Source organism: Globicephala melas, chromosome 7, assembly GCF_963455315.2.
Source record: "Globicephala melas chromosome 7, mGloMel1.2, whole genome shotgun sequence".
Lineage (NCBI taxonomy): Eukaryota > Metazoa > Chordata > Mammalia > Artiodactyla > Delphinidae > Globicephala > Globicephala melas.
In genome coordinates, this window is record NC_083320.1 from 61,916,140 (window position 1) to 61,929,926 (window position 13,787).

General features: G+C 39.6%; 1 protein-coding gene across 1 annotated transcript in view; it reads right to left on the reverse strand.

The window, feature by feature from the left end:
• The window catches only part of UBR3 (ubiquitin protein ligase E3 component n-recognin 3), a 230,774-nt gene that overhangs the window by 25,806 nt on the left and 191,181 nt on the right, over positions 1-13,787 (reverse strand). Inside the window, exon 33 of the mRNA XM_060302279.1 lies at positions 3,226-3,350. Coding sequence (XP_060158262.1) covers positions 3,226-3,350 — 125 coding nt within the window. The remainder of the gene's footprint in view (positions 1-3,225; positions 3,351-13,787) is intronic.

Consider the following 13,787-nt stretch of genomic DNA (forward strand, 5'->3'; position numbering starts at 1 on the left):
TTGTCTAAACTATAGTGCTTCTAGGGACTTCTCTGGTAGCACAGTGGTTAAGAATCCACCTGCTGATGCAGGGGACATGGGTTCGAGCCCTGGTCTGGGAAGATCCCACATGCTGCGGAGCAGCTAAGCCCATGTGCCACAACTACTGAGCCTACGCTCTAGAGCCCACAAGCCACAGCTACTGAGCCCGTGTGCCACAACTACTGAAGCCCGCGCACCTAGAGCCTGTGCTTCGCAGCAAGAGAAGCCACCACAGTGAGAAGCCCGTGCACTGCAATGAAGAGTAGTTCCCACTCACCGCAACTAGAGAAAGCCTGCGTGCAGCAATGAAGACCCAACAGAGCCAAAAATAAATAAATAAATTTATTTAAAAAAAGAAAAAATTATAGTGCTTCTTAAACTTTTTGGGGTGACAGGCCCTTTGAGTATACGCTGGATCCTATGGTCCTACTCCCCAAAACAAAACAAAGGGAAAGGACCCCAGATTAAGAAATCCTGGTATAAAAACTCTTAACAGAAATTCCACTCACCGAAAGATCACAATTTATACTAACTATAATGATGATTTTTCCAAACAACTAAACCTCATTATCAAATTAACTCTAAAATCCCTTTGAAAATAACACAGTACCTATGTATTTTATTTTACCAGATTAGATCTGTTTTCATTGGAATTATCATACCTGAGGATAAGGAATTATAAGGATGAAATGAATGAGACTCAATGAAGAAAGAAAACAAGGAAGGGAGTGAGAGGAGGGAAGAACTAAAGGAAGGAAGAACTAAAGGAAGAAGGAAAGTTTTTAAAGGAGGAATGAATGATACAGAATAATTACAGAAATTACAGTGATATTTCATTATTCATAAATATTATTATTTACTTATTTATTTATTTGCGGTCCACGGGCCTCTCACTTTTGTGGCCTCTCCCGTTGTGGAGCACAGGCTCCGGACACGCAGGCTCAGCGGCCATGGCTCACGGGTCCAGCCGCTCCGCGGCATGTGGGATCTTCCCGGACCGGGGCACGAACCCGTGTCCCCTGCATCGGCAGGCGGACTCTCAACCACTGCACCACCAGGGAAGCCCCCATAAATATTATTATTTACAATCCTATATACCTAGATGTTTAGATTTATGGTAGAAAAAGCTAATAATGTGGCAAACCAACCTGCAGAATATCATAATTTTTTGTTTTCATTCACTGAAGCAATTTATATGGCTATAAATTTCTAATTTATGTTCTGATAAGAATCTGCCTTATATTAAATGTTTTATTATTTTTAAAAATAGCTAACAATGATTAAATTGAGAAAGAAAACTGACAGAAGTTACCTAAATTACTTCATGTTCCTTCCATCATAGATTTACAATTGTCTAATTTTCTGTCAGTAGGTGTCATTTTAGTGAACAGTCAGATGAATAGATTTAGACCCAAACTATATCAGAAAATGTTTTACATGTGTACTTTTTCATGGTTAGACAACTTACTAAAGAAACATTTAAACAATGACACAGCATAGAAACCTGTTACACCTGATTTGAATACAAACAATCCCAATATCAGATTAGAGTGCACTCAGAGAGACTAAAAGAATATTTAGAAAAAAGAAAGATAATTGCAGAAGGCAAAATTATCCACAAAACAACTAGAAACAAGGAGGAAAAAATCACTGAAGGAAAAGACAGAAATTCATTTTGTTATTTCAAATAACAGAATTTTAGAAATAGAGGGGCCTTATAAATCATATGTTCTTAATTTCTCATTTACCTATGACAAGGCTGAGGTTCAGAGAGTTTTTATGTCTTGAACAAAAAAGTAATATCTTTATTTAGTGGCAGGAACTTGGCCTAGTACTCAGGTTCAATGGCCAACAACCAGTATCCCTAAATTAAGATATAACAAACTTCATAATGATACTACATTAAATTTCTGTACACATAATCATGATTTGGGACTAGACTAGTGAAAAAAGTGAAGGTTATATTGAATACATTTCATGTATCAATATCTATAATTGGTTTTCTCTCCTTTAATACAAGTAGATATGATTTTAACAGAAACTTTTCAATGAGGTTTAAAACTTCTTTAAGAGTCTATAAACCAAAGAAAAGGTTCAATTTACACTATACTTATTATTTTTTCCTACCAACTTCCCCAAATAAACAGGGAAGTAATCTTCTTATTTCACCTATCTCTACGCCAAACTATTCACTCAGTTGGTTCCACAGTGTACAGTTGGCTCCAAAGTATACTTTGGTATACATAGGATACTTTGGTTCCATAGTGTCCCATTTGTTTTCAAGCCACTGAAAATACTTACATTTAACTAAACTTGCAGAATTTTTCTAAATTGTTCATGTAATTTTAACTGAAAGAGAATGCCTTTAAATTTACTAAGAACTTATATATCTATATATTTTTAAACATGGGAAAAAAGTAGTTTTTAAAGAGGTATAACTAAGAAAAGGCCAGGATTTTTAAATCTAGAAGTGGTGAGTCAAAAGCAATCTTGGATTGTGATTGGGGATGAGGCAAGGAAAAGATGACAGATAAGTAAAACAGGTAAGCCTACATACATTTTATTACTTGCTAATTGTGTTGATACAATTTTTATAACTTCTTTAAGTTTAAGGCTTGCAGCAAAAACAAAACTGTCCAGATACAAAGGGGAAAAGGTCAACATTTAGAGATAGATACAGAAGACCTCATTGTGCAAGGAAAACATTTTTAACTTTTATAGCCTGAAGGTGCTCCATTTCCAATTAAAATACTGTTAATAACTCATTTTGTGGACTTCCCTGGTGGTGCAGTGGCTACGAATCCGTCTGCCAATGCAGGGGACACAGGTTCGAGCCCTGGTCCGGGAAGATCCCACATGCCGCAGAGCAACTAAGCCCGTGCACCACAACTACTGAGCCCATGCTCTAGAGCCCGAGAGCCACAACTACTGAGCCCATGAGCCACAACTACTGAAGCCTGTGCACCTAGAGCCTGTGCTCCACAACGAGAAGCCACTACATTGAGAAGCCCACACACCGCAATGAAGAGTAGCCCCCGCTCGCCACAACGAAGACCCAACGCAACCAAAAATAAATAAATCTATTTTTAAAATTATTAAAAATAACTCGTTTTGCCTTTCAAACGTCTAATCTCATTCATTCATATCACCAACTTAAATAAATTCACCTAACTACTAAATAACAAATTCAGACAAGACACTAACCTTTTTGAGAGCTCCCGTGTGTTTCCAGGCTGACCTATCGTCCTCATTGCATTTAACTGAAAGTGCCACAAGACCTTGCGTGTACAATAGGGTAAAAAGCACCTTCACAATGCAGGTGAAATGGTCTACAAGAGAAAGAGAAGATCATTATTTCTTTGGAATCTAGAAATTTTGTACTCAAGATAATTTCACAAATACATGACTTTCCTTGCATGTGTAACTGGTTTTTGTTCAACACTTAAGTAATAAAATAACAATGTGGTATTATATTTTCTGCCCAACAGATCTGAAATTATGAAATCAAATTCCCTTTATTCATCTACACAATATGCCAATAAGAGGCTTTTAGCAGAATGAAAAGTGTGCTCTGTTTCAACCTCAGAATAACTGTGTACCCTTGGCAAATCCCCTTACTGGGCATCATGTGCTTAATAACAATGTCTGGGAGTCTGAGTGTTTAAAACCAACACTTTATCTGCTTCTAATTTGATATATATCTTATAAAAAATAATACAATACAATATAGAACTTCTAAAGTAAAAAAAAAAAAATCCCAATATTTTAAGTACTCTAATTGAATTTTAAAACTCAATGAAAACTATAACAGTGCAAAACAGTAGTAACAATACGTAAAATGCCTTGCACATATTAGGTACTTAATAAATGGTAGCTTAGTCATCATAATTAACGTTTATATACAGCTAATAACTTAGAAAATTTCTTCAAATGTCTCCTTTCAATCCTCGTTAACAGTCTCAGTTGGACAATTGAGTTTCAAAAGATGTGCCTGTGACAACAAAGCTAATAAGCACCCACGTCTGAACTTGAATCCACACAGTTCAGTTATCCCTTCTATTATATCATGCTACTCCCCTAGTAAATAGTTGCCACCACTTAATCAGTTGCTAAATTCAGAAACTTGTAGACATCCTTGATACTTTCCTGTCTCTTTCTCCCTACATTAAAACAATCACCAAATCCTATCAATGTTTTTAAAATATCATTCAAGTCAGTTCCAACACCCCGGACCATGCTTCCATCGTTTCTTGCCTACACCTATAAATTCCAGCCTAAACAGTTGTGTTGGGGGGTTCCCAAGACCACTTCCGGATTTGATGATTCACTAGGAAGACTCACAAGACTCAGCATATAGTCCTATGATTTATTACAGCAAAAAAAAACAAAAAAACAAAGTAAAAGAGCAAAAGGAACAGGCATATTGGGTTAAGTCCAGAGGAAACTTTCAAGAGTCCTCTCCCTGCAGAGTCACACAGAATGTGCTTAATTCCCCCAGCAATGTGTTGTGACAGTACATGTTAAATATATACCAGGGAAGCTCGTTAAGAAACTGCCCAACGGAGACTGCGGGTGGTGGAGCAGGGGAGCTTCAGAGCAGCGGAGGAGAGCATAGCAACAGGGGTGCAGAGGGCAAAGCGGAGAGATTCCCGCACAGAGAATCGTGGCCGACCAGCACTCACCAGCCCGAGAGGCTTGTCTGCTCACCCGCCGGGGCGGGCGGGGCTGGGAGCTGAGGCTCTGGCTTCTGTCGGAGCGCAGGGAGAGGACTGGCGGCGTGAACACAGCCAGAAGAGGTTAGTGCACCACGGCTAGCCGGGAGGGAGTCCGGGAAAAAGTCTGGACCTGCCAAAAAGGCAAGAGACTTTTTCTTCCCTCTTAGTTTCCTGGTGCGCGAGGAGAGGGGATTAAAAGCGCTGCTTAAAGGAGCTCCAGAGACGGGCGCGAGGCTAACACCGAGGCGCGGCTAACACCGCGGACCCCAGAGATGGGCACGAGGCTAAGGCTGCTGCTGCCACCACCAAGAAGCCTGTGTGTGAGCACAGCTCACTCTCCACAACTCCCTTACGGGGAGCCTGTGCAGCCCGACACTGCCAGGGTCCCAGGATCCAGGGACAACTTCCCCGGGAGAACGCATGGCGCGCCTCAGGGTCATGCCGGCCTCTGCCGCCGCAGGCTCGCCCTGCATCCGTACCCTACCTCCCCCCGGCCTAAGTGAGCCAGAGCCCCCAAGTCAGGGGATCCTTTAACCCCGTTCTGTCTGAGCGAAGAACAGACGCCCTCCGGTGACCTACATGCAGAGGCGGGGCCAAATCCAAAGCTGAGCCCCTGGGGGCTGTGAGAACAAAGAAGAGAAAGGGAAATCTCTCCCAGCAGCCTCAGGAGCAGTGGACTAAATCTCCACAATCAACTTGATGTACCCTGCCTCTGTGGAATACCTGAATAGACAACGAATCATCCCAAATTGAGGAGGTGGACTTTGAGAGCAAGATTTATTATTTTTTCCCCTTTTCCTCTTGTTGTGAGTGTGTATGTGTATGCTTCTGTGTGAGATTTTGTCTGTATAGCTTTGTTTTCACCGTTTGTCCTAGGGTTCTATCCGTCCGTTTTTTGTTTTTTAAATTTTTTTCTTAATAATTATTTTTTTATTTTAATAACTTTATTTTATTTTACCATACTTTATTTTCTCCTTCCTTCCTTCCTTCCTTCCTTTCTTTCTACTTTTTCTCCCTTTTATTCTGAGCCGTGTGGATGAAAGGCTCTTGGTGCTGCAGCCAGGAGTCAGTGCTGTGCCTCTGAGGTGGGAGAGCCAACTTCAGGACACTGGTCCACAAGAGACCTCCCAGTTCCACGTAATATCAAATGGCGAAAAACTCCCAGAGATCTCCATCTCAACACCAACACCCAGCTTCACTCAACGACCAGCAAGCTACAGTGCTGGACACCCTATGCCAAACAACTAGCAAGACAGGAACACAACCCCACCCATTAGCAGAGAGGCTGCCTAAAATCATAATAAGTCCACAGACACCCCAAAACACACCACCAGACGTGGACCTGCCCACCAGAAAGACAAGATCCAGCCTCATCCACCAGAACACACGTACTAGTCCCCTCCACCAGGAAGCCTACACAACCCACTAAACCAACTTTAGCCACTGGGGACAGACACCAAAAACAACGGGAACTACGAACCTGCAGCCTGCAAAAAGGAGACCCCAAACACAGTAAGATAAGCAAAATGAGAAGACAGAAAAACACACAGCAGATGAAGGAGTAAGATAAAAACCCACCAGACCTAACAAATGAAGAGGAAATAGGCAGTCTACATGAAAAAGAATTCAGAATAATGATAGTAAAGATATCCAAAATCTTGGAAATAGAATAGAGAAAATGCAAGAAACATTTAACAAGGACCTAGAAGAACTAAAGATGAAACAAGCAACAATGAACAACACAATAAATGAAATTAAAAATACTCTAGAAGGGATCAATAGCAGAATAACTGAGGCAGAAGAACAGATAAGTGACCTGGAAGATAAAATAGTGAAAATAACTACTGCAGAGCAGAATAAAGAAAAAAGAATAAAAAGAATTGAGGACAGTCTCAGAGACCTATGGGACAACATTAAACGCACCAACATTCGAATTATAGGGCTTCCAGAAGAAGAAGAGAAAAAGAAAGGGATGGAGAAAATATTTGAAGAGATTATAGTTGAAAACTTCCCTAATATGGGAAAGGAAATACTTAATCAAGTCCAGGAAGCACAGAGAGTCCCATACAGGATAAATCCAAGGAGAAACACGCCAAGACACATACTAATCAAACTGTCAAAAATTAAATACAAAGAAAACATATTAAAAGCAGCAAGGGAAAAACAAATAACACACAAGGGAATCCCCATAAGGTTAACAGCTGATCTTTCAGCAGAAACTCTGCAAACCAGAAGGGACTGGCAGGACATATTTAAAGTGGTGAAAGGGAAAAACCTACAACCAAGATTACTCTGCCCAGCAAGGATCTCATTCAGATTTGATGGAGAAATTAAAACCTTTACAGACAAGCAAAAGCTGAGAGAGTTCAGCACCACCAAACCAGCTTTACAACAAATGCTAAAGGATCTTCTCTAGGCAAGAAACACAAGAGAAGGAAAAGACCTATAATAACAAACCCAAAACAATTAAGAAAATGGGAATAGGAACATACATATCGATAATTAACTTAAATGTAAATGGATTAAATGCTCCCACCAAAAGACACAGACTGGATGAATGGATACAAAAACAAGACCCATATATATGCTGTCTACAAGAGACCCACTTCAGACCTAGAGACACATACAGACTGAAAGTGAGGGGATGGAAAAAGATATTCCATGCAAATGGAAACCAAAAGAAAGTTGGAGTAGCAATTCTCATATCAGACAAAATTGACTTTAAAATAAAAACTATTAGAAGAAACAAAGAAGGACACTACATAATGATCAGGGGATCAATCCAAGAAGAAGATATAACAACTGTATATATTTATGCACCCAACATAGGAGCACCTCAATACATAAGGCAAATACTAACAGCCATAAAAGGGGAAATCGACACTAACACATTCATAGTAGGGGACTTTAACACCCGACATTCACCAATGGACAGATCATCCAAAATGAAAATAAATAAGGAAACACAAGCTTTAAATGATACATTACACAAGATGCACTTAATTGATATTTATAGGACATTCCAGTCAAAAACAATAGAATACAAATTTTTCTAAAGTGCTCATGGAACATTCTCCAGGATAGATCACATCTTGGGTCACAAATCAAGCCTTGGTAAATTTAAGAAAACTGAAATTGTATCAAGTAACTTTTCCGACCACAACACTATGAGACTAGATATCAATTACAGGAAAAGATCTGTAAAAAATACAAACACATGGAGGCTAAACAATACACTACTTAATAACGAAGTGGGGCTTCCCTGGTGGCAGAGTGGTTGAGAGTCCGCCTGCCAAGGCAGGGGACACGGGTTCGAGCCACGGTCCGGGAAGATCCCACATGCCACGGAGTGGCTGAGTCCGTGAGCCACGGTGGTTGAGCCTGCGCGTCTGGAGCCTATGCTCCACAACATGAGAGGCCACAACAATTAGAGGCCCGCGTACCATTAAAAAAAATAAATAAAAAAATAATAACGGGGACTTCCCTGGTGGCGCAGTGGTTGGGAGTCCGCCTGCCAATGCAGGGGGCACGGGTTCAAGTCCTGGTTCGGGAGGATCCCACATGCCGCGGAGCAGTTGAGCCCGTGAGACACAGCTGCTGAGCCTGCGCTCTAGAGCCCGCGAGCCACAAGTAGAGAAAGCCCGCACACAGCAACGAAGACCCAACACAGCCAAAAATAAATAAAATAAATTAAAAAAAAATGTGGTTGTGATTTAAAAAAAAAAAAAAATAATAATAACGAAGTGATTACTGAAGAAATCAAAGAGGAAATCAAAAAATACCTAGAAACAAATGACAATGGAGACATGATGACCCAAAACCTATGGGATGCAGCAAAAGCAGTTCTAAGAGGGAAGTTTATAGCAATACAATCCTACCTTAAGAAACAGGAAACATCTCAAATAAACAACCTAAACTTACACCTAAAGCAATTAGAGAAAGAAGACTAAAAAAAATCCAAAGTTAGCAGAAGGAAAGAAATCATAAAGATCAGATCAGAAATAAATGAAAAAGAAATGAAGGAAATGATAGCAAAGATCAATAAAACTAAAAGCTGGTTCTTTGAGAAGATAAACAAAATTGATACACCGTTAGCCAGACTCATCAAGTAAAAAAGGGAGAAGACTCAAATCAATAGAATTAGAAATGAAAAAGGAGAAGTAACAACTGACACTACAGAAATACAAAAGATCATGAGAGATTACTACAAGCAACTCTATGCCAATAAAATGGACAACCTGGAAGAAATGGATGAATTCTTAGAAATGCACAACCTGCTAAGACTGAATCAGGAAGAAATAGAAAATATGAACAGAGCAATCACAAGCACTGAAATTGAAACTGTGATTAAAAATCTTCCAAAAAACAAAAGCCCAGGACCAAATGGCTTCACAGGCGAATTCTATCAAACATTTAGAGAAGAGCTAACATCTATCCTTCTCAATCTCTTCCAAAATATAGCAGAGGGAGGAATACTCCCAAACTCATTCTATGAGGCTACCATCACCCTGATACCAAAACCAGACAAAGATGTCACAAAGAAAGAAAACTACAGGCCAATATCACTGATGAACATAGATGCAAAAATCCTCAACAAAATACTAGCAAACAGAATCCAACAGCACATTAAAAGGATCATACACCATGATCAAGTGGGGTTTATCCCAGGAATGCAAGGATTCTTCAATATACACAAATCAATCAATGTGATACACCATATTAACAAATTGAAGGATGAAAACCATATGATAATCGCAATAGATGCAGGAAAATCTTTCAACAAAATTCCACACCCATTTATGATAAAAAGTCTCCAGAAAGTAGGCACAGAGGGAACCTACCTCAACACAACAAAGGCCATATATGACAAACTCACAGCCAATATCGTCCTCAATGGTGAAAAACTGAAAGCATTTCCACTAAGATCAGGAACAAGACAAGGTTGCCCACTCTCACCACTCTTATTCAACATAGTTTTGGAAGTTTTAGCCACAGCAATCAGAGAAGAAAAGGAAATAAAAGGAATCCAAATCGGAAAAGAAGAAGTAAAGCTGTCACTGTTTGCAAATGACATGATACTATACATAGAGAATCCTAAAGAATCTACCAGTAAACTACTAGAGCTAATCAATGAATTTGGTAAAGTAGCAGGATACAAAATTAATGCACAGAAATCTCTGGCATTCCTATACACTAATGATGAAAAATCTGAAAGTGAAATCAAGAAAACACTCCCATTTACCACTGCAACAAAAAGAATAAAATATCTAGGAATAAACCTACCTAAGGAGACAATAGACCTGTATGCAGAAAATTATAAGACACTGATGAAAGAAATTAAAGATGATACAAAAAGATGGAGAGATATACCATGTTCTTGGATTGGAAGAATCAACATTGTGAAAATGACTCTACTACCCAAAGCAATCTACAGATTCAACGCAATCCCTATCAAACTACCACTGGCATTTTTCACAGAACTAGAACAAAAAATTTCACAATTTGTATGGAAACACAAAAGACCCCAAATAGCCAAAGCAATCTTGAGAATGAAAAACGGAGCTGGAGGAATCAGGCTCCGTGACTTCAGACTATACTACAAAGCTACAGTAATCAAGAGAGTATGGTACTGGCACAAAAACAGAAATATAGATCAATGGAACAGGATAGAAAGCCCAGAGATAAACCAATGCACATATGGTCACCTTATCTTTGATAAAGGAGGCAGGAATGTACAGTGGAGAAAGGACAGCCTCTTCAATAAGTGGTGCTGGGAAAACTAAACAGGTACATGTAAAAGTATGAGATTAGATCACTCCCTAACTCCATACACAAAAATAAGCTCAAAATGGATTAAAGACCTAAATGTAAGGCCAGAAACTATCAAACTCTTAGAGGAAAACATAGGCAGAATACTCTACGACATAAATCACAGCATGATCCTTTTTGACCCACCTCCTAAAGAAATGGAAATAAAAACAAAAATAAACAAATGGGACCTAATGAAACTTCAAAGCTTTTGCACAGCAAAGGAAACCATAAACAAGACCAAAAGACAACCCTCAGAATGGGAGAAAATATTTGCAAATGAAGCAACTGACAAAGGATTCATCTCCAATATTTACAAGCAGCTCATGCAGCTCAATACCAAAAAAACAAACAACCCAATCCAAAAATGGGCAGAAGACCTAAACAGACATTTCTCCAGAGAAGATATACAGACTGCCAACAAACACATGAAAGAATGCTCAACATCATTAATCATTAGAGAAATGCAAATCAAAACTACAATGAGATATCATCTCACACCAGTCAGAATGGCCATCATCAAAAAATCTCGAAACAGAGAAACTGGTAAAAAAACAAAAAACAAAAAACAAAAAAAACCTCGAAACAATAAATGCTGGAGAGGGTGTGGAGAAAAGGGAACCCTCTTGCACTGTTGGTGGGAATGTGAATTGGTACAGCCACTATGGAGAACAGTATGCAGGTTCCTTAAAAAACTACAAATAGAAATACCATATGACCCAGCAATCCCACTACTGGGCATATACCCTGAGAAAACCATAATTCAAAAAGGGTCATGTACCAAAATGTTCACTGCAGCTCTATTTACAATAGCCAGGACATGGAAACAACCGAAGTGTCCATCATTAGATGAATGGATAAAGAAGATGTGGCACATATATACAATGGAATATTACTCAGCCATGAAAAGAAATAAAATTGAGCTATTTGTCATGAGGTGGATGGACCTACAGTCTGTCATACAGAGTGAAGTAAGTCAGAAAGAGAAAGACAAATACCATATGCTAACACATATATATGGAATTTAGGGGAAAAAAATGTCATGAAGAACCTAGGGGAAAGACAGGAATAAAGACACAGACCTACTAGAGAATGGACTTGAGGATATGGGGAGGGGGAAGGGTAAGCTGGGACAAAGTGAGAGAGTGGCATGGACATATATACACTACCAAACGTAAAATAGCTAGCTAGTGGGAAGCAGCCGCATGGCACAGGGAGATCAGCTAGGTGCTTTGGTATCACCTAGAGGGGCGGGATAGGGAGGGTGGGAGGGAGGGAGACGCAAAAGGGAAGAGATATGGGGATATATGTATATGTATAACTGATTCACTTTGTTATAAAGCAGAAACTAACACACCATTGTAAAGCAGTTATACTCCAATAAAGATGTTAAAAAAAAAAAAGAAGGAAAGAAAGAAGAAATTCTGCCCAAGATTTTTATTGGGAGCAGGTCACATAGGTACCCACTGCCTAGCACATACCAAAGTTCTAGATTCCCAGAAAGAAAGCAGGTATGTTCAGCATAAACACATTGTTTGTACAGTTTAGGCACAGAGAGCCATTCTTATCAGTGGGATGGTGGAAACTCTCCCAAAATCAAAGTTCCCAGATACCAGTCAAGGGCCAACCTTGGAAGCAGGCCTTTCAAAGGATAGCACTCAGGCCTTCTTTATTAACTCTTTTCTGCAAAGTGGTTTATCAGCATTACCTGTCCCCTGCAATCTTTTCTGTCTGTTTATTACAGCAAGACTCACCTTTTTAAAAGAAGTATTTGGCATCCTTCTACTGGGTCTCTGTTCAAGTGGAATTACTCCCTCCTTGTAACCTGGCTAACTCTTAAATTAGTCAGATGACACCTTAAAAATCATGCCCTAAGGAAAATCTTGCCTAATTTTAAATTTGTGTGTTTCTGTGTGTGTGTGAGTGTGTAGTGTGCCTGTGCACACATGCATACACACACACATGCTTTCTCTTACCAATGTTTATGGGTTGGGGTGGGAACTTGATATAAGCTGAGCCAGTCAGAGTACCTATCCGGGATTTCTCTAACTGGAGGCAAAGGGAAGGTGTAAAGATGTGAGTCTGGAAATATCAGAGGTCATGCTCCTAGTCTATGGCAGAGACTGTCTAAGGCAAGGCTGAATGAAGCAGATCCACAGAGAGAGGGATAGACCCAAGATGGCAAGAGCCCTGCCAGCATCTGAAGCCATGGTTCTGGTCATCCCTAAGACTACCAATTCCTACAGTTTGGTTATGTGAGTCCATCAGTGCTCTTTCTTTGTGCTTATAAGCTAGTTCGAAATGGATTTCTAAATATCTTAACACCTAACGCATGCCAGGTTATAGACAATAAGGACTTGGAGTCTGGATAGTAAGAGAGACAGATGGCTGTATGTATGTACAGGGTGTGATGGGAGCAAACAGGAGGAGGAACTAATATAGACTAAGGGCAGGGAATAGAAAAAAATTCAAGCCTCCTGCCCCAACGAGGAGAGTTAGTCTTGAATGACGAGGAGAAATAAGCCATAATAAGGAAGGCAAAGATGGAATGAGGCAAGGAAAGGGGGATTCCAGACAGAGGAAGCTGTTTGTACAAGGGTCACAAAAAGAGCCCAAGACTTAGAAGAATTGTAAATTGTCCAATGTATCTAGACTTATAAGTAGCAATCTACGAGAGATGAAGCTAGAAAAGTAATCTTTATGCCGAAGACCAAAGGTTGCAAACTGAGGGTTACCTGTCTGAATGCAGCCTGGAGAGATGTTTGGTTTGTCTTTATCCTGTTTTGTCTTTAGTTACTGACATTTAAAACTCGGATATTTCCTGTAAAAGTCCAGATTTCCACTTACTCTTAAAAAACAGGAAAATCTGACAATACTGGGTCCACATTCTTACATGACGACAGGTATCTGGAGCTGAACAGTAAGTGTGTCCTCTTCGGCCAAGCATGCATTCTCTAACTTGTCACAGTCCCCAACTCCCATTTATATCAAACCAAAGACATTATTGTTAAGAATGAGTTTAGGCTATGAAGCCAAATTGTCTAGATTTAAATTGACTCTTCTGATCTTAGGCAAGTTAGTTAAACACTCTGTTTCTATTTTTTCATCTGTTAAATGAGGATAATATCACCTGCTTTAAAGGGATTAAGTTAAATGCTTAAAATAGTGATTGGCAATGGCAATCAGTAAATATCTGTTGTTATTAATATTACTATTTACGTTACTTATTTGATATCTATAAGC